Below are 21,384 nucleotides of genomic sequence, written 5' to 3' on the forward strand. Positions count from 1 at the left end.
CGTTATTTGAGGAACAACGACTGACACCAAGAGAGAAGAGCTGTGATCTGACCATCAGACGCTCAGAGAGACACTGCCTGCGTCCCAATGTGCACACTATCCATCCTAAATTCTATGTGTTTTTAGTCATTTTCAATACTATTTAGGGTAGATAGTATGCTGGATAGTATGCACACTGGGACGCAGGGACTGATCCCACGCAAGAGCTTCAAACCTCCTGCAATCAGAGATCTGTGTTGTGGAGGACAAGAGGGGGCGGAGCCTACAGCTATCAATCAATCAGAGCTCCAGCGTTTGCATTAGTGGAGAGGGAGTGGGCAGAGCCTACAGCAATCAATCAATCCATCAGAGTGTGATCAGGTGTAATTCTCTGTATCTCTGGCCAAAACAGACGTCATTGCTCATCATGAGAATTAAGATTTAAGAAGGTAAATGTAATACTTTTTTTAGCAAACAAGACTTCATATCTTCATTGTGCATCTCAAGTAAATCTTAATTTGGGAATGCTTAAATATCTGAACTGGAAAACAAGACATACTGAGAAAGAGATTCATTTTTTGCAGTGCATGCAACATTTAATGCCTTGACTTTATGAATTTAAGACTTTCTTCTCCATTTAAATTAAGCCCTTCATTTGTGGAAAGGCAAACTAAGACTTCATAAGATCGCAGAATGCCTGATAAAACTTCTCAAATCTGTATGTAAAGCAGTAATGAGCGCCTGATTCACACAGCCGCTGGCTCGCTGACTCCTGAGCATGTGCTCGTTCCCGTCCATATGCCGAGAATGGGCTCGCTGGAACCGGCTGCTGGTTACCATGCCAACAGTCTGCTCAATCTGGGCTTTACCAGTCTCTGCTAAAAACAGAGCCGATCTTTAAATAGCAAACTCACCTCGCGGCCACATAGAGAGTCCGGTTCATGATGACGATCAGCTGAATGTCCAGTTTGTGCCGCTGCGTGTTGTTTCTTCCCGGTTTGTGTCCCACGAACGCTGGATATTGTTTGGTATCTGACGGAGAAGGAAGAGGAACAAAGTTTCATTCGCACTCACAATCAAAAGATCAGTTCATTAAAGAGCCTGTGAAATCCAGACGGGACACAAACAATAAACCTTCAGCAGAAAACAGGCCAGAACACTGAGACTTTATTGAGCAGTCAGGACGAGTCTGTTGGATCACGAAACCAATATTTACTTGAATCCTCCTGAGATTTTAACAAGACACACAGCTAAACAAAATGTTTAATCTTTTGAGTAAATGCTTTATTTTGATTGATTTTATTTTAAACTCTTTTCTTTTGATGATTTAAGGCAAGACACTACAGGTGAATAAGGGTAAACAATGTTAATCTTTGAAACAATAGACATTATCATACTTCCCTAGTTGATTGATTACGCTAAGATTTGCAAACATTTTTTCTGAAATGTTATGTTTAAGTATGCAAATGAGGCACTATATAATTAAATATGGACTCATTTGCATACATTTCACAAAGAAAATAAATCTTAACATTGCATAAAGCCAGGTTCATAATTCCTGTTTGATTTTCTTGTCATATTAAAGGATTTTGTGTGTGTGTGTGTGTGTGTTTGTGTTTGTGTCTGTGCAAGTATGTGAGTGTGTGCGTGTTTTTGTGATACATCAGGACACAGATTTGTATAATGACAAGGGTATGACACAGGTATTACAGGGAGAGGGTGACTTTTCAGGACATTTGAGTGTGTGTGTGTGTGTTTGTGTGTGTGTGTTTGTGTGTGTGTGTGTGTGTGTGTGTTTGTTTGTAAGTCTTTCATCCTGACAGGCAAAACAAAAGAGGATATCTGAAGTCTCACAGACTCAAAGAACATTTACTGTTTCTCTGGGCACCAGAATCACATTTCACAGAACCGCTGTGAGAAAAAGATGGCGGGACGAGAACAAGACGAGACAAAGCAAGGAGGTGAGATGCAGTTACTCACAGTTGCTGTGTGAAATGCTGATTGGCTCGGTGTCTTCTGGGAAAGCGGCTCCGGCCGTCTGCAGCACGGTGAAATACAGCAACAAGGCCTGCGACCGCATGATTGCCTCCTGCCGCTCCGCTCGATCACTTCTGAACTTCAGCCTGCAGAAACACACACCTGATCAGCAGATCGCTTTAACTGGCTGAGTGCAACATACGCCAGAGATCGATCGCACCGCTGAGCATCATGGGTAAACGGGGAACTGCTGACATGAACCTCGGAGCAATGGGACGGACTGATATACAGCGCTCTGATTTACACTCTGACCTCTGACCTCACCTGCTCTCAGCACAACACCAGTTTCCTTGTGCAACAAATTACCCACAAATCACTGCAGATCAGAGCATGATCCTTCTGCACTAGATTCTGGGAGAAAAACAGAGCAATCAAACCTGCTGCGGGACAACCGGCGCGACTCAAACACAATATAAAACAAAATCAAAAAGAAAAAAAAATCCATTTTTGATTTTCATAAATTTATCAAATAAAAAAAAAACAAAATCAAAAAGAAAAAAAAATCCATTTTTGATTTTCAGGATTTTTTCAAAGGAAAGTTTAAAAGAAGCAAAAGAATTATCAGACGTCAGACATTTGTGCACAAAATGTAAACTGTTAGTTTGTAATTTAACAGCAGTTCAGCTATTATTGTGGCAAGCACAGAACAGAAAGTAGCAATATACAGTTGTGCTCATAAGTTTACATACCCCTTGAAGAATATGCAAACTTATAATAATTTTCACAAAATAAGAGGGATCATGAAAATTGCATGTTATTTTTTATTTAGTACTGTCTTGAATAAGCTATTTCACCTAACGGATGTTTATATATACTTCACAAGACAAAAAAATAACTGAATTTATAAAACCTGCACATAAGGCAGTTTTCTTTGTTTCTACTCCATTTTGTCATGGAAAAATAAACAATCAACCGGTGTCTGTAATAAGATTTATTCAGACATACATTAAATTCATTTCAGCAGGTTGTTCTGATTCTTCTGATGGTCATTTGTGTTTATTTGCTGCTATAACTAGTAGTAAAGAGGAAGAGATTATCTTTCAGCACACATTAAAAAGCATTAAAACAGCATTTATTGGTTGGATTTAGTGATACAATTAACAGAAATTGAAAGCTGGGGCTTTGTTTCCTATTAAAAGTAACAAAATGCAAATTGTGCTTATTGGAGGTATGCATTGAAACAGACACTGTTCCATTATTTATATAGTAAACGCTTGTGTGTGTGTGTGTGTGTGTGTGTGTGTGTAGAGTGGGTCTCGCTCACAGCCACAGCCTGTCTTTCATTAAAGCAGTGCTTGACGAGCTGCTCTGGAATTGAAGTGCCAGTAATGATGTTTGTGCCCCTCCTGAAGAGAACGACACTCGTGTTAATAAACTAGAAGCTGGTTAACAGCACAAACCAATGAAAGAGCGAATGACGAGCTCCTCACTTCTAGGAGCTGCTCAAAGTCAGATTTTAATGTGGAATGTCATGGAAGATAGATAATAAAAATATTAATGCCGTGTCAGAAGATCATGGATTTTCAAGATCTGTGTTGTACCTTTTCCACCGGTTACATAAGAGCTATATCAACTTTCACTAAACGTTTTTTAAAAGTTATATAAATGTTAGGACAAAACGTTCTTAACCTAATGTTTATGGAACATTCTAATTACTTTATTAATATTTGATATGCATTCTCATAATGTTGAGAAAACAACATTCTCAAAACGTCTTTATGATGTTATTTGTACTTGATGAATGTTCTCATGTTCTCAACAAAACCTTGTTAGAATATTACAAATAAACATTATATTTTGGGTGAAAAAGTTTGTAGAATGCTGTAAGAAACTTTTTTGTAACCTTTAAATAATATTATGAAACTGGACATTTTAACACTTTAGAAACATTTCAAAACAGTGTTCCCACAACTTAAACCTGTGAGCTGGGATCTTTCACAGAGCTCTAGATCAGCACTGGACTGACTGTCAGATGACAGAAACCACAGAACTATGAATCCAAACACACACGGCAGAAACGATGGCTTGATCCCATTACACCTGCAGCAGAAGCTCTGAGGCCTCAAACTCAGATCATGATCAGAATGAAATGAGCTGTGCTTCAGACAAACACGATCACATTAAAGCAGAGAAACTCAAACACTGAGAGCCGTCCTCCGGTGTGACGTCTGACCGATCAAAACTACGGTTTGAGCAGAGCTGCTCTTAATTGGATCTGATGCTTTAAAGACCAGAGACACTCAGAGAGCCTGAACCCACCCTCACTCAACAAACAGCTGCTCTTAATTGGATCTGATGCTTTAAAGACTCGTTCTCAGTCAGTCAGTCTCATCAGAGTTAAACCTCGTTAATCAGCAGAGACGAGACCTACCTGAACCCACCCTTACTGTACACACACGCTCACAGAGAAAACCACCGCACTTCACCAGAACACACCTCAAATCACAGGAGAAACTCACACACCTGCAGGAAGACACGAAATACACACACACACACACACACACACACACACACACACACACTCAAACACTCGCACACGCACACACACACACACACTCAAACACTCGCACACACACACACACACACACACACACACACACACACACACACACACACACACAGACTCACACACACACACACACACACACACACACACACACACACACACACACCTGCAGGAAGACACGAAATACACACACACTCACACTCACACGCACTCAAACACTTGCACACACTCACACTCGCACACACACAGACTCTCACACACACACACACACACACACACACACACACACACACACACACACACACACACTCCACAAAAACACAAAAAACACACACACACACACAACACTCACACGAACACTCACTCACACACTTGCACACACTCACACACACTCACACCCCACACGCACTCAAACACACACACACTCACACATCACACACACACAGACTCTCTCACACACACACCTGTACCACACACACCACACACAATACACACACACACACACACACACACACACCTGGAGGAAGACACGAAATACACACACACACACACACTCACACTCACTCACACACACATACACACACACACACACACATGAACTGCAATCAAATATAAAATAACTGTATTTTAAAAAGAAGGGAAAAAAGGGACAGTTCCCCCAAAAATGTTGGGCTGCTGGCAGCCATTGACTTCTAAAGTATGGAAAAAATACTACAGCACTCAATGGCTTCCAGCAGCTCTTTGTTCAACAACATTCTTCAAAATATCTTCTTTTGTGTTCAGCAGCAGAAAGAAACTCAACTTGGGGGTAAATAAAAGATTTCATTTTCATTTTTGGGTGAACTATGCCTTTAAACTTCAACTACAATTACAATGAAAATTAAAAAAAAATAATTTGAATAATAAAAATATTTGTCTCAATGCTTAACCGGGGTAACTATAGTTAACTTAAACCATTAAAAAAACATTTTTGTTTATTGAAATAAAAGAACCTTAACTGAATAAGTTTTCTTTTATTTCAGCTAGTTGCCAAAGCCGCATTTCTGATTTTTATTGAGTTGAACTCTGAAATACTAAAACATCTCAAACAGACTCAAAGCTGAAGATGCAAAAATAACACTAGTTCGTGCAGAGCGTCCGTCTCGTGTTTCTCTTTCTCCTGCAGATCTCATTTCTTCTCCGCGGCAGAAGATGCATGTGACGAGCCGCTCCTGATATCAGCTGTGTCATGCAATTTTTCTAATGGAGATTTCTCATTAATTGAGCGTCTGGCGTCGTAGATCACAGGTCTGTGTTTCTTTCATCGTCTCACTGTAAGGCAGCGATGCGGGAGAAAAGCATCTAAAGTGATTGTGCTGTTACGTGATCCGCGTGCAGAGTTTACAGAGCAGCTGCAGTCCTGTAATTTAATTTTACACTTAGAATAATTGGTGCTAATTTGGATCGCTCATGAGGAGAGTATAGTGATGTACAGAGAGACAAAACAACAACAATAGCAGCAATCATTATTCAGGAGAGAGGAGACGTTCCTGCTCAAAACCAGATCACATGATCATCATTTAAAGTGCTTTACAGAGAATACCAATATACACACACAAAACTCAAGCTTAAAAAATCATTTCAGAACAGAAAGAGAATAAAACACATCATCATACTGAGACTTCTGACTCTGTAAATCATCCAGAGAGCTGCAGGATGATCTAAAATGACTAAAAAAACACTAAAAACACATAAAATCACAACTGACGTGAGAATGCAAAGCTTATGAGACGCCAGCTGAGCTTCTTTTTTACTTCTGCTGATTGTATCTAGGCTTCAAAATTCATGAAAGTTGTGTTTGTTTGTAAATATCATCATAAAAAACAAAACATGTAAGAATTATACATTTTTGTCAGTCACAGAGCTTATTTTCTGAATAATCCCAAAACCAATGGAGAAATCCTTGGAGACAACCAGAGTGATGCTACAACGTACAAAAACACACACGTCATCACGTCAGCATTCTGTTTTACTGAAGAAAATCCCAGAAATGATTAATTCATTTAATATTTCAACACTCCCAGTTTCAGTTGATAAACAAGTGTAAATGAGCTCTGCATGCCTGATGCGTGTGCAGATGATATGTGAAGGTCACGGCCGGAGGTTCATGTGCTGGATGGGTTTAACAGGAGCAGACACAGACACTCAAAGCTGTCAGCAACATCTCAGCGCCGAGGATTACGCTCCCTTTCAGATAAAAGCCTCCGCCGCTGCAAAATAAACAGCAGCGCTAAAGCAGCTTACGCTCCTGACGCCGCAAATTGCATTCTGATATCGCAAAGTGGAAGTTTTGACATTAAAACGGCCCTGGAGGATTCCTGACGGAGAAGATGAGCCTCAAATCATCTGAAGGCCTGGAGAGTCTGTGTAAGACGAGCAGAACAAAGAGACGAAGCTGCATTATCATCAAAACACGCTCAGACAACATCATCATAAACTGACCGTCCTCACTGAATGCTAAAGGCTCAGTTCACTGGAAATATTCTTCAGTTTGGCTGATTGAAGCTTCCCTGTAAAGTTTCAGTAGAGCTGGGCCATAAACAATATCTGATCGAGATCTGCACAACAAACCGCCAAAATACAAGTTTGGTCTTACTTGAGGAAATCGTGACGGAAATAAATTAATATTGTGTTCTGAAATGCACTTCCAACAAGTAATAATAATAATAGTAATAATATTTTGAAGGAATATCAAACCAAGATGTTTATTCATCCATGTTTTCTTTAATACAGCTATTAACAGTTGTTGTATTTTCATTTGATTACATTTTAACTATTTAATTATTCTTTTAAGGTCTATCAATTAATTTTATTGATGATTAATTTGTACTAAATCATAAAACACAGAATCCAATAACAATAAAATGTAAAACATATATTAGACACTAGCTACTCTGTGGAGTTTAATTGTGAACAAATATGTCATGTTTCCAATCATTCCCAACATATTTATGGTGATAAATATCCATATTGTATGAAATAGAAAAGAATATAGTGATAATATTTTTGCCCAGCCCTAGTTTCAGTGACAAAGCTCATGTTAAAATATACAGAAGAGCCATTTCAGACCAATCCATCTCAATCCAGTGTCATGAAGTCAATGTGAGACAAACACGGATTTAATTCCAGGAATAAATGGTTTTTCCCAGCGGATCTCCTGCCATTAAATGAGCCGCACACACAATCTCTCCATATTATCATCTCATCCAGCCGCTTTTGTCCACGTCATTTATCATCGTTGACCGAACGGGTCATTCTCTGTCTGTCTCTGATAGACAAAAGCTCCAGCATCTACCAGGTTATTAACAATAACTAAAACTAAAAAAGAAAAACAAAAAACATTTTTGTTACTTCAAATAAAATAAACATTAACTGAATTAAAATAAAATATAAATAAACATAAACTTATTTTATTTCAGCCAGTCGTCAAGGAAACATTTCTCACTTTTATTTAGTTTCTTGATGTACTAAAATAACTCAAACTAAAAATGAAATAAAAATTCATTAAAAAAAAAACTGTGCAGATGTATTTAAAGTAATAAAAATGAAAAAAAAAAACATGCAACAAAATTACTAAAACAAAACAGAAAAAATATATTAAAAAAAATACTAAAATAACACTGAGTCTGCTGCAGACATGAATCATTCCTCAAAAACATTTCTCTTTTTTATTTACTTCAACTTGTACTAAAATAACTAAAGCTGAAATAAAAAAAATAATAAATATAGACATATTTAAAAACTTTAAAGAGAAATGGAAAACAAAAATAAAACCTATATCAAAATATTAATAAAAGCTACAATAGCATCTCAGTGATATTCAAATATCACTGTTGTGAATCTGAAAGCTCTTCTGTGTAAAATGTAAAGAATGAGAATGGAATTGAGCAGCTTAAGTTCAGATATCCACTCAGCTATGAATCCTCGCTGCGGCCAGAGCCTTTATTTGCTTCAGGAACCATGAACGCCATACAAACGGCTCACATGTGATCAAACACACAACTACAGCAGCAGCTTTACCGAGTGTGTTCCTGTGAAAACATGAATCTGACCTCCTGCTGTCATCACAAAGCAACAAACACCTCTTGAGTCTAATGTTTCTCCATCATTTATTTTTTTTAAATCGAGGAATCACCATTTTGTTCATCAACAGCATGTTACTTCAATTGTGTTGTAATTACGTTTTAAAGTTGACTAGTTAAACATAAAAAAATGACAAGTTAAGTAATCAGATTACTTCTTCAAGTAACTAGTAAAGTAACACATTACTTTTTAATTTACAAGAAAATATCTGAGTTACTTTTTTAAATAAGTAGCACCAGTTACTTTGTTTGCCCGACAGCTCGACTGTCCTGATGTTGAGAGAAATTAGAATTAAAATATTTTTTTTATAATAAAAATAAATAAGCAAGCCCGGCCCAGATGAGAAAAAGTAACGCAAAAGTAGCATAGTGCATTACTTTCCATAAAAGGTAACTAAGAAACGCTATTACTTTTTTTTTAGGGAGTAACTCAATACTGTAATGCATTACTTTTAAAGTAACTTTCTCTAATCACTGCACATGTGCGCAAAATATTTCTGAATGCAACTAAGAAAACAGACTACAACTTAACTTTTTCCTATTGATCGGATTATTTCAGGTCTACAGCAGCTCTTTCAATCACATCGAAACATCATTCGGATTGATTTGTTGAAGGTTTTTCAGTCCGAGTGTAAACAGATTATTTTGTTGCATGTAAGAGTAATTAATGATTACAAGGTCACATGTTAAAAGTTATATTTATCACACATTACGAGCCGTATAGTGCTGCTGTCATCAGCTTTACTGTTAGATTTAACCAGAAAACCACAAATAATCCAACGAAAGCCCAAAAACACTGAACTATCTCCTCTCAGAGATCGCTAGTAAACTTCACAATAATCACAACACACTGAATGAACATCTCTTCCAACACTGAGAAGGTTCAAGTACAAATAACATCATCGGGATGTTGAGAGAATGTTTTCACTCAACGTTATGAGAACGTATATCCAATATGAATACATAAACATTACTTTCAGAACGTTTTGTCCTAACTTTTAGAAAATGTGAGCACGTTCCCTGTGAGCTGCTAGGACTCAAATAGGATACTCTTGTAAAACGTACTTCCAAGATCTTTGCTTACATCTTTGAAAATAATTTTTTCAGGTGTCCTCCGTTTGAAGTGAATACAGTGAGCAGCTGATGCTTCTGCAGTGCACTGTGGGAATATTTCATGAGAAAAAAAGCAGGAAGCACATCAGGACACACAGGAAGTCCAGACGGCGCCGGTCACATGACACCTGCAGCAAACAATGAACTCGTGCGACAGAGCGAGCGAGTGTGAGGTCAATCCCAGCGAACGCAGCAGATTAGCGTCTCTATCTGAGGGAACAGATGCCCCTCCAGCGCTGCTCCTTTATTTCACTCCTCGGATTAAAGACATCGGATGATGCTGAGCGAGCGCATGTAAGAGAACACCAGCAGACGATTAGCTCTCGTTACATCAGCAGGAGCAGGAACCTTCTCTTCACGGACAAACACACGCTTCACTGCAGAGTCACTCGCTCTGAAAGCCTCAGCGTTCCTGTTGAGTTCGTTCCTCACATCCCACACCACTCCTCCACGACACACACCAGTCACACACACACACATCTAAACGAGGACCTCACACACAGCAAGTTATACAAACTATAACCCATCCATAACACTAACACAGTGATCTGCAAGTTTACAGTTTGTCATGTAAAGAATCTCACTTTTGTCTACAAATTTATTCCTCAAATATGGTTAAATGCTTAATTCCACAGACTTCTACTGATTTATATACGGTTAGGTATAATTACTATAACCTTACACTAACAGAACAACTTTTTCATTTTATTTATTTTAAATGTAACGGTTAGGTATAATTACTATAACCTTACACTAACAGAACATTTTTCATTTTATTTATTTTAAATGTAAACAATTTTACAGGTTATAATTTGTCAAATTCATTCCCGTAGCCAAATGCACATTTCCTCAGCACAAAACCTTACTCTTATCTGTAAATGTTAGAAAGTCACACAAATGGGGACGTCCCCAAAATTAGGTTTGGTCAGGTTTAGAAGACTTCCAGGTCCAAATCTGTACCCAAAATAGTGTTGAGGAGGTACAAACACACTCACAGAAACTCAAACACACACAAGAGTGTTCAACATACTCTTCAGAGTGTCTGTGTTCAAGACTGAGCTCCTGTCCATCAGTATTTTAACTGATTTTATCATCCGACTGGAGGCCAAAACAATGATGATGTCACATCACAAATGATCCTTCTGTCATCATTTATTCACCCTCATGTCACTCCAAACCTGTTTAGACAGCGTTTCATGAGCGAGATCTGTCAAACACATGCTTAAACACAGAAAAACCCTGGGAAAGCAGAAAGCAGTGCAGAAGTGCTACTGTATGTCTGATATTTGATGTGTGCATGATGCTGACAGACTGAACGCTGCTGCTCTTATACTGACAGACAAGAAGAGTCTGAATCATCTGGACTTTATGAGTTGACCTCTGAAACTGCAATATTTAGCTGTTTTCTTATCATTTCTGAACATATCGGACATGTTGAAGAAAATATTTGTCTTCATACTTCATGCATCTTTCTGCAAAGATATTTAAAAAGTGAATTTGTGTTCCATCTACACCTTGTTGAACAGAACTTTCTTTGAGCAGATGGTTTATAAAGAGAATTTGTTATGTCTTGAATCGGTTAAAGCTTTTGAAAAAAATATGAGATTTTATTTCTTGCCATATCTCCCAAAGTCTTCAGTAAGGAGAGCAGATGATGTCAGAATGTTTTGAGAGAAGCTTCGAAGAGAGAATCAGATCTACTGTGGCTCCTCATTCCTCGTCCTGGATAAAGCAGCTCTTCACACACGGATGGGTATGTGGGTCACAGATAGCCTGTTGGGGCTGAACACGGGGTGATTTGTGGTCAGTAATGGGGCGTCCTGAGCTCTTTGTCTCGGTCCTCTCGTCTCGTCTCTCTGGGAGCCTCTTTCTCAACGCCCTGCCCACGTGATCCACACTGATGCCTTTGTCCAAAACCAAAGCCAGGACCACCAATTAGCAGAGCCCCATGGGGTGACATGGCCCCTGAATGCACGGGGTCCCACATACCACTCCCAGCATGCTCTGCATGACAAGATCCAGCTTATCTGTCAAACTCTCCTCCGTAAGACGAGCCGTGTGACCGCGAGCGCTCACATAATCACGTGTGATTGTCTTACACATCCACCTCCGTCATCCAGAGCACTAGATGAGATTACCTGAGGATTCGGCCCTCAACCAGCCATGCCTTGTGTTAGAAAGACCGCATGCGAGGGAGTGACGATGAACATGAATATTTAGTGATTCACACCTGAGAGACATCAGTGTGACTGTGAGGCAGGTACCACAGAATGTGAGGAGACTAACATCACGGGGGTTTTCATTGTTTGCATTTTATTCACAACACAGTATAATCCAAATATTCACAGTGAAGGTCAAAGACACATTACTGAGCACAGAAACACACCATTCTGAAACAGATCCTGTTCAACTGTTGAAACAAATAACCGTTACTACTTTTAAATGTTGCTACTTGTTTCAGAACATTCAGAGAACATTCAAAAGTAACGTTCTCAGCGGTTTGCTAAATGATCAAATGGAATTCAGAAACAATGTTATATTAATATAATAAATAAAGCTTTTGGAACATACTTTGTTAGCTTAGACGTAGGCGACAAGACCAAAATCTTATATCGCGATATGAGTAATTTTATTTCTCAGTTTAGTTATTTTCTGCAAGTAAGGTTGATGCCAACCTTTAGTTAAGGTCTGTGACAGCGCAGCACTGCGACATCAACTCCCTACCGGCTGACACAGTGCTACCAGCTTATTTTGTCCACTCCTAGTCAAGAAACTGGAATAACATTAACCTGACTCTGCTGTGAGAGCTACTGTAAGACTGTTAAATGACACACGATAACTCAAGCTCTGCCTCACCTGCAGTTTGGCTTTAATGTCACACTTTAATGAAATACAGTTGATCCTAATCATAATGCCGGGCCGACTGACCTCCATCCTCATGACCTCTGACCTGCTCTAGCGTGTGGGAATGTGGCGTTACTGTAGCGTGTTGCTGGGAGACACGCAGCTCACATGCAGCTATTCAGCGGCTGATGGAGACATGCATTAAACAGATGCATGTTCCTGCTGCTGCTGTTTAATTAAGCCTCTGAATAATCGCACGCCTGAAGAAAAGCATGATTCTTCTTTTGCTTAAGGGCTCATTTCATTCTGAACCAGCATGATTAGGGTCAGATAGATGGTTTCTCTTTAACCCAAATAAGAGGAAACGTTCCAGGCAAACAGGTTTCTGAAGGTCTTGCATTTGATTAATACAAGGTCTGAAGATGAGAAACCAGACAAACACCACCTCCTGTGACCTCGTGTGTCCAATGTTTTGTCTACAGACACACACACACACATGCCACATAAAACCTGTAATCTGCATTTACAAGTTAAAGTATAGAACCAAACAGTATCAACTCTCCAGTGCCTGAGTCTTTATTTATTCAAACTGAACGTGATCTCAGCTCACAGATGAAACACAGTCACGTTCCCTCGGTGAAGCTCTAGTTTGAACTCTTTTTAACGATCATGTTTTCTGCTCTGGATAGTTGACGTCGTCTCTGTGCAATCGCAGTGATTGTTCCTGACATGCCGTGCATTGCAAAGTGGGAAGTTCCACATGAATCGCGCTCTTGTTAACTGTTTAACCATTAAACAGCGGCTTTCACATTAACTAGCAGCGGCAGTGAAGCGAACAGCCTGCACTGTAACGAAGCTCTCCGCTCGTTTGATGAGGCTCAATTAAGCCTCGTTTATTTGACACACTGTCACATTCCATACGGATGACTGGACGATGAACGACTGCTTTCATTACAGTAACCTGGAAATAAAAGGTCCAGAGCATTAAGCGTATAAAAACTGTGGAGTCACACAGATAAACGCCTGCGAGCGGAAGCAGATATTGAGTTTCTGAAGAACCAACCAGATGATTCTTAAAATAAAGGCTCTTTAATGCCACTGATGATTCCATGAAGAACCTCTTTATAGGTTCTATGAATTGGAAAAAGGTTCTGAAAGGACTTTTGGGCAGCCCAAAATGGTTCTTCTATGGCGAACCCCCTTTAGAAACCATGTTTTTAGTAGTGTTGAATCATTAGACCAATTCAAACTGTTTGAGACCGTTTGTGAGTGTTTTTGACCGATTCATTACTAGGAATCAGTTAGAGAGTCATTTGTTCATGAGCCACACTCCACTGTTCACACTGCACACTCACACTTTTCTTTCTTTTATAAGATCTGGACTCCATTACATGGATCCGTGTGTTCATATGGATCAGTTTAGATGATCTTCACCTCACACAAAGACAAACTGAGTCATTACGTGCTGAAAGCTCACAGCAACATCTCCCTGAAATCAATCCCTGAATCAGACACCTCCATCGAACCCAACACACGTGTCCGAGCGCCATCTGATCTGCGGTGAGCTTCATCTGACGCTCCTCATGAAGCTCAATGACTGAGAGGCTCTTGAGTTTCCAGAGACTCCAGAGAAACCAGCAGATCGAGAGCCGGTTCTGAACATCAGATAAACCCTTTACCCTTTCTGTTCGTCAGTGCAACATTCACAACTGTGCATCTGAATTAAACTGGTCACACAGGAAACCAATGTAAAAAACGTCAACAAAAAAAGTTAATTTGGTAGCTATGATGAAAATTATATAAACTAAATCATTTATACAGGTGATCTGTCTGTACGTAAGATCTTTAAACCTTCAAGGCAAGTCTGACCAGTAAACATTATCAAGACAAACTTCACTTTTCTAGTCAAAAATATGAAAGTACTTTCGATTGAATTTCAATTTATTTTAATTCTACTTCCTGACATTCAAATTCTGAACCCTGTTTGAGAACTCAATTGAATTTTGAATTCAGAAAGTGAATTTAAGCATTGCTTTGAATAAGAGTATTACTGAAGAGCTGATATGATATTTTCTGCATGCAAATGGTTAAAGTTGCGATGAAACCAAAGTAGCATCAGACCTTTTCACTCAAATTTAGCAGATTATCAACAAAGAACAAATGTGGGGTGGGACTTTGTTCATGCATCAATTGTTGATTAGAGCTTGAGATGTGGGCGTGGCTCTCAAAGTGTATGTAGATGAGCATGAGCTCGAGGGGAGGGCCTTAAGTGCACTATATTACTGGGGAAGATCCAGTTAAGGTCAGAACATTTTAAAAAATTGAAATCTGCATGGATGAATCATTCATAATAAAATCAATAACGTGCATTTAGACAGGTTCATTTTCATTTCATGCTGACTTTAAACCGTTAATGTTGAGATCAGTAAACAGATGTCTTGTGCTGTAATGTAAAACCAAGTCGAGTAATTAAAACAATCCTTGTGCGGATATAAAAGAGCAAACTCAGTGACATGACGTGAACCCTGCAGCACAACATCCCCTGTGTCCATTTACAAACAACTGACACGCTTGTCCAAACCATTCTCTAGTAATGCAGCGATGAATGAAGGCATTGTGTCGCTCGGGTTCCAGCGACACAACGTCTTATGTTTGTTTTAGCTTGTATCCAAACGTGCTGATGGGCCGCGGACGAGCGATCAAACGCAGGTGCGCCGCGGCTCCATATATAGGTCACCTCTTGCCATATATCTGGAGACTGTTGCTGCAACCCTTAAAATTAGCCTGCAACAACACAAGATGGACGACCGGCTGTTTGCTGACGCCGCGTTTCTCTTATCAAGTTGAAATGGAGAAGCAGGAGGTTTGTGAAATTCTACAAGCTGAAACCAGCAGCTACCGTTTCTGTGCGCCGCAAAGCACTGAATCATCAGGAGGAATAAACAGCTGCCCCTCTGACGAAGAACAGATGATTGTGAGGTAGAAACAGCAGCACAGAGAGACGTCTGTGATGAAAGGGCTCATGGGAGGCACATGTGAAACAGATCTGCCTCCGTTCCTCTTTTAGCAGAGGAAGGAAACGCTCGGAGACTCGGAGAGGTGATAAGTGCTCCTGCGTCGCTCCTGAAGGACGGGTCCGAGCCTAACACTGGGAGCCTTGTGGTCGCGCTTATATACGACGCCACATGGATGCAATTTGTTCCTTACATGTGGCATGAATGTACAGCATTGTGAACGTCTGCTGAGTCTCAATCACTGCCGCCGTGTGTTTACATGCTCCAGACGGCAGGAAAGGCTTCATCACTGAGCCAACAAGAATAACAAAACATACGCAAACAAATCAGTGAGATTATGTGCAGTGAGACGCCGAATGCTAATCCACCGATAAAACCCTTCAGATGAGTATCAGCCCGAGGAACATGAACCCAGATAACAGAAATGTCTTCTAAGAACATCATCAAAACACCATTTCTGTTGTTCTCTGAACATTCAGAATGCCTAAAAACATTTTTTCTTAATTGCACACATTATGAGAACTCTGAAGAGAACGTTATTATGAGAACTCTGAATTCTGTGCTTCAAAGTGATTATGGAACTCTGAATTCTGTGCTTCAAAGTGCTTGTGGATGTTACGCGGATGATGTTTTAATTTACAGCCAAACGCAGAAGCTCCACCTGCTCCTTAGAGACGATCTCATGGACTTCAAAGACTCGGATTCGCTTCAGAGCGTCTCGTGTGTTTGTAGTTCAGAAGCTCAGGTCAGTAAATCACAGTGGAATGACAAACGTCTCCATTCAGAGAGTCGATGCTCAGGAGAATATCTCATGATTAAACTAAAAATAACCTCAGCGAGGTGAGGATCTACAGGCAGCGCTAAAATCTTCATTTACTCGCCCTCATGTTGTTCCTCAGGACTTTCTTCAGCACAAAAGAAGATACTTTGAAGAATCGCTCAGTGTTTTTGTCAATGTCTGGTTTCCAAGGTTCTTCAAAATATTTACTTCTGTGTTCCACTAAAGAAAGAAAGTCATACAGGTTTGGAACAACATGAGGGACAGTAAATGATGACAGAATGATCATTGAAGGTGAACCATCCCTTAAACCAAGAAAAGAGCCTGAGATTGATGACAATTACAGAATCCAGATAGAATCCAGAGTACAGAAGTATAAACACGTTTGTCCAGCGATAAAAAAATGATCCACACACTCTCAAAAATTGGAGACACACAGAATTGATTTTATTTATTTATTTTTTTTCACAGGTGTTTTACCTGTATTTTTAACTATGCATTGTGTTTTATGCTTAACTATATTATGTTCACATTCTGGGTACAAGTTTCATGTTGACCCTAATTGGATTCTGTACAATTCACATAAAAACAGGTAAAAACAGTTAACCTATACTTCTCACATATTACAAAAACACACACACACACACACACACACACACAAAAAAAAACAAAAAAAACATGAGAACTGTTTTTTAAACTTTTCTTTTTAGAAAAAACATGAACTATTTCAAATGTTTACCCTAGGGTTAGGGTTAGAAATGGTCACTAATTTTCCAACAAGTATTTCCTACAACCCACAACATAATACAAGGGTTAAAGGAAATATATATATACTTAATAGATAAATATCTGCACTGAAAAAAATTATTCATTGAATTTACTAAAAAATTTTATGGTGAGTGGTTGCAATCAATTTATTTTAGTTACATCTAAATAAACATATTTTGCTGAAAGTTAATCAACTAAATTAGTTTATTTAAATATAGCTAAAATAAATTGATTGCAACCACTTACCATAAAAAAATTTAGTAAATTCAATGAATCATCTTTTTCAGTGTGGCAGAAAATGACCAGTACTTTTCTGAAAATGCAAGACAAGTGATAAGAGCACTGACCAGACTATGAGTCTGTGTCTGTACATTAATGACCAGCGTGGCCCCTTTAAGCAGCTCTGCTGGTCTGTAACGTCCCATGGCCCCTCACACACACACACACCAACAGTGTTTCAGCCTGATACTATGGCAACAGAATAAGAAAGCAGTCGCCATGATTAACAGATGAGAGAGGCAGTGCCAAACGCCGCCTGGGGACGAGACACATGCACTGTGCCTCGCTCTCTCTCTCTCTCTCTCTCACGCCGCTGTATGTGGAAACCACACACACGCACACACACACACACACACACACACACAGTCAGCATCAGTGTGTGAGTATTCACCTCATCATTCGGACACCGGCTGAAGTTTGTCATCATCAGACTCGTGTTTACAGGACAAAGACTTACAGGTTTGCTTTCCCACTCACAACATTTCCTTACAAACAACACGACTGAAGGACGAGCACAATGATGATATTCAATCAAAAACACTACATTTCTTTACTTCTGCTCACAAACTTGACCCTAAACTACTGATTTTTCATTTTTATTTCTAAAAACAGTTTGTGTCAAAGCAGCTTCACAGTAATAAACAGGCAAATAGCAGCATCAATCATTTTAATAATAATAAACGTCTGCACACTCTTATTAACCCAAGTTGCACAGTATTGTTTGTTTGTTTAACACGAGGGCAGCTTTTTTAGAATACTGTCCTGCTGAAAACCATACTTACATTATTGAAATTTAAAATAGAACAACAGATACTGAAATATCTAGAGATGATAATAGAAATATCTTTACATATCTTTAACAGCATGCAGACATTTACTCTTTATTTTTCCATGTGGATAAGCACAATTTCTCTAAAGTCACCGTCAGAATGAAGCCATTAATAACATCTACTAACGTGAAAATGAAACGTGAAAAGAGAATTTACAAGAGAAAACAGGTTTTAATAAAGTCCTCTACAGGAGCATCAACAATCAAACCTGTTCAAAACCTGAAACTCAAAGAACAGTTGGATAATGTTGTTTTTTTAATCTTGTAAAATGACAGAAACATGAATTTTGCATCTTCAAACACACAATAATCCACTTAAATGTTTCATTTACTCCGTAATGTGGCCACCCAGAGCCAGCTCATGCATTAAACATGATCATGTGAATCATAGATGAGAGTTATCGACAGCGTTTCTGAGTCTGTGATTTACACTGCGCTCCTTTAACATAAGTGAGAGCAGTTCATTGGCCGTCATCAATAATTCAGCTGAGCGAATCCTGCCTCTACTGAGAGAATGTAAATACATTGAGGCTCGCTGGTGTGACAAACAGCCATCAGTCACGCTCAATGCTGCTCTCATTGGCTTTGTGCAGAAGAGCACATCAGATGCCCTGCTTACAATAACATCAAAACAATGAATTCACCTCATAATTCACTGCTTCATCAGCTGACAGCGTTTCTCATGTTTGTTACAGCAATGCACTTCAATTCAACCACTTTTCACAATGCATATCGTTTCCAAGCAACTTCACACAAAACCAATGTTTCTCCATTACAATTTAAGAGAGGTGCATAAGAAAAGAGCCGTAGAAATGCTTCATTCGTTCATTTTGTGTATTAGAGGTGATACAGTCAAAGTAATGTCCATATGGCATAAATGTACAATTCATGCAGTTAATTTAAGGAATGATTACATGACGTGATCATGATTTCAAAAGCATTTCATGCTGATGCAGAGATGCATTTCATTCTCGGAGTTAAAAGAGACAAAATTCTTTCTGTTTCAATCATTAATATTCACTCATTTTCACAAACATGATCTTTTTAATGCAGCAGGAACAGAATAAAAACACGCTCCCTGCTATCTAATCTTTTCATGAAAATGAACTTGATTGCTAACCTTAACAAAAAGATGTGAAATAATAGAAATGTGATTAAATCACATGCAGGGGTGAATGATAAGGATGCATGTCAGGGTTTTATCACAGAAATGAATCGATATCATAGAATTGGAGAATCCAGGACAAACAAATGATTGTATATGAATTATAACAGTCGGCTTGCCGATATATCAGCCGATATTTGGATGTTTTTTTTAATTATCATCAGTAGCCAATCATGTTTTTCTATTTGGACAATATGTTGCAAGTGGAAAAGTCTTTATATTTACAGATTTATTTTTCAATTCCTTATATTTAATTTTCAAATTGAATAATTTAGTAAATGTTATGTAAAATAAATATAGATGTAATTTCACCAAAAGTCAAAAAGAGTGATGATATCTTTTTTTATCGGCCACCGTGCTTTCTAAGATACCAGCATCAGCCGTCAAAACATCCATATCAGTCAACCACTGATCACAGCGCAGATCTACACAAATGCAGCTGGTCTTCAGACACAGTCTTCAGTGTTTATCCATCACCTGAAGAGAGGACTGAAGCACAGGTATCCATCTGACACTGATGCTCAGCAGCCGAGGCCGTTTCTTCAGATAAAACACCTGAAATCCAGCTCAACACAAAGCCATGTGAATTCAGAGCGCTGATAGTCGTGGAATCTTGGCTCGGTCGGGACGCGTGGCCGTCTGCCATCTCACAGGGAGAAAAACACTCCACCAACAGCAGACAATGAGATTAACAAACACTGTTTTATTCTGAGCCTCCAAACCCAAGCGCTCACCGCTGAGATGGACTAAACGCTGCCGTCCTGCCCAAACAGATGCCGTTTCATTGTTACGAAGAAGTCTGTTGGATTCCTTTAGGCATAAAGTGGTAGAAACGGCTGACACGGACACACCCTGCATGACCTCCGGGTCAAAGGAGAGTGACCGGCCTCACAAACCTCCAGATAAGGTTTCACACTGACCTTCTTCAGTATCAGCGACAGAGACTTAAACCTGTTACTGTGACAAACAGAGCTGGAGAGACACTGGAGATACAGTAACACTCAATCATAACAATAACAACTTAACAAATGACTGAACCGCATTATTTTCATAACTACAGCCCTGCGCTTCACGCAGAACTAGAACAATCACACATTTATTTCCATCTCAGCCGATTACTGATGACTGTAATTATTTAAATCAGTAAAACACGGAGACACACCCTCATAATCAACACTCACATTCAGAAGATGAAGGACTTTATAAGCATGCATTAGAGAAGTTTAGCGGAGTGACGTCACCAGCCCTCCGCGCCTGAGATCAAAGTAACACTAAGATTCTGAACACCATCATCATCATCACAAACAGCGTGCGCGCGCGCGATCGTATAGAAAAGCAGCTCGCGTTCGACTCCAGCCTCTATTCTCATGTACGTACCGCGTTTGACACCTTCTTCACATCGATAGATCCATGAGAATCCCGATCACTGATCGATCGATCCGCGGAAACAGCAGAGGAACGGCGAAGCGAACAATGAGCGGCGCATTCAGCTAGACGCGCGAGCGGCTGCTCATCCTATTAGAGATGAAGCTTTACTGAGCTGAGCTCACACACACGCAGCAGCTGTCACACACACACACACACACACAGGGAGGAGCCTCAGACCTCAGAGCTTTTGTTTCAGACGCGCATCTTCAGCAGCTCCATCACACTGTGTGTTTACTTCACAATTAACGCAACACACGCACGTGGAGTCACTCAAGACAGAGCGAGCTTCATCAGACACACCGAGAGAAAATCACACCGCTATTTCTGTCAGCGACCCGACAAGCACCCTTTATGCTATTGTTTATTTTCTTCTCTAATCACCTTTTTATTTTTTCCTTTATTTTACATATTAATGGAATATTCATATCTTATAGCCTATATAGTACTATTATGTATTAAAATATATTAATATTCCATTGATATACACAATTAAAACTGTGTTGGAATAATCATATTATATAAC

General features: G+C 39.3%; 1 protein-coding gene across 5 annotated transcripts in view; it reads right to left on the reverse strand.

Moving 5' to 3' along the window:
* The window catches only part of sema6a (sema domain, transmembrane domain (TM), and cytoplasmic domain, (semaphorin) 6A), a 54,055-nt gene extending 32,926 nt beyond the window's left edge, over nt 1-21,129 (reverse strand). For 4 of the 5 annotated variants that reach the window (XM_042761491.1, XM_042761490.1, XM_042761489.1 and 1 more), the window contains exons 1-3: nt 20,811-21,018; nt 1,960-2,102; nt 894-1,011 (exon numbers count right to left, since the gene is read on the reverse strand). In XM_042761491.1, coding sequence (XP_042617425.1) covers nt 894-1,011; nt 1,960-2,059 — 218 coding nt within the window. In that variant the 5' untranslated portion in view covers nt 2,060-2,102; nt 20,811-21,018. Of the gene's footprint in view, nt 1-893; nt 1,012-1,959; nt 2,103-20,810; nt 21,019-21,038 lie in introns of those variants that run through there. The other variant, XM_042761488.1, reaches the window with a different exon arrangement.
* Between the last annotated feature and the right edge of the window lie 255 nt (nt 21,130-21,384).

Source organism: Cyprinus carpio, chromosome A8 (assembly GCF_018340385.1).
Source record: "Cyprinus carpio isolate SPL01 chromosome A8, ASM1834038v1, whole genome shotgun sequence".
NCBI classification, from domain to species: domain Eukaryota; kingdom Metazoa; phylum Chordata; class Actinopteri; order Cypriniformes; family Cyprinidae; genus Cyprinus; species Cyprinus carpio.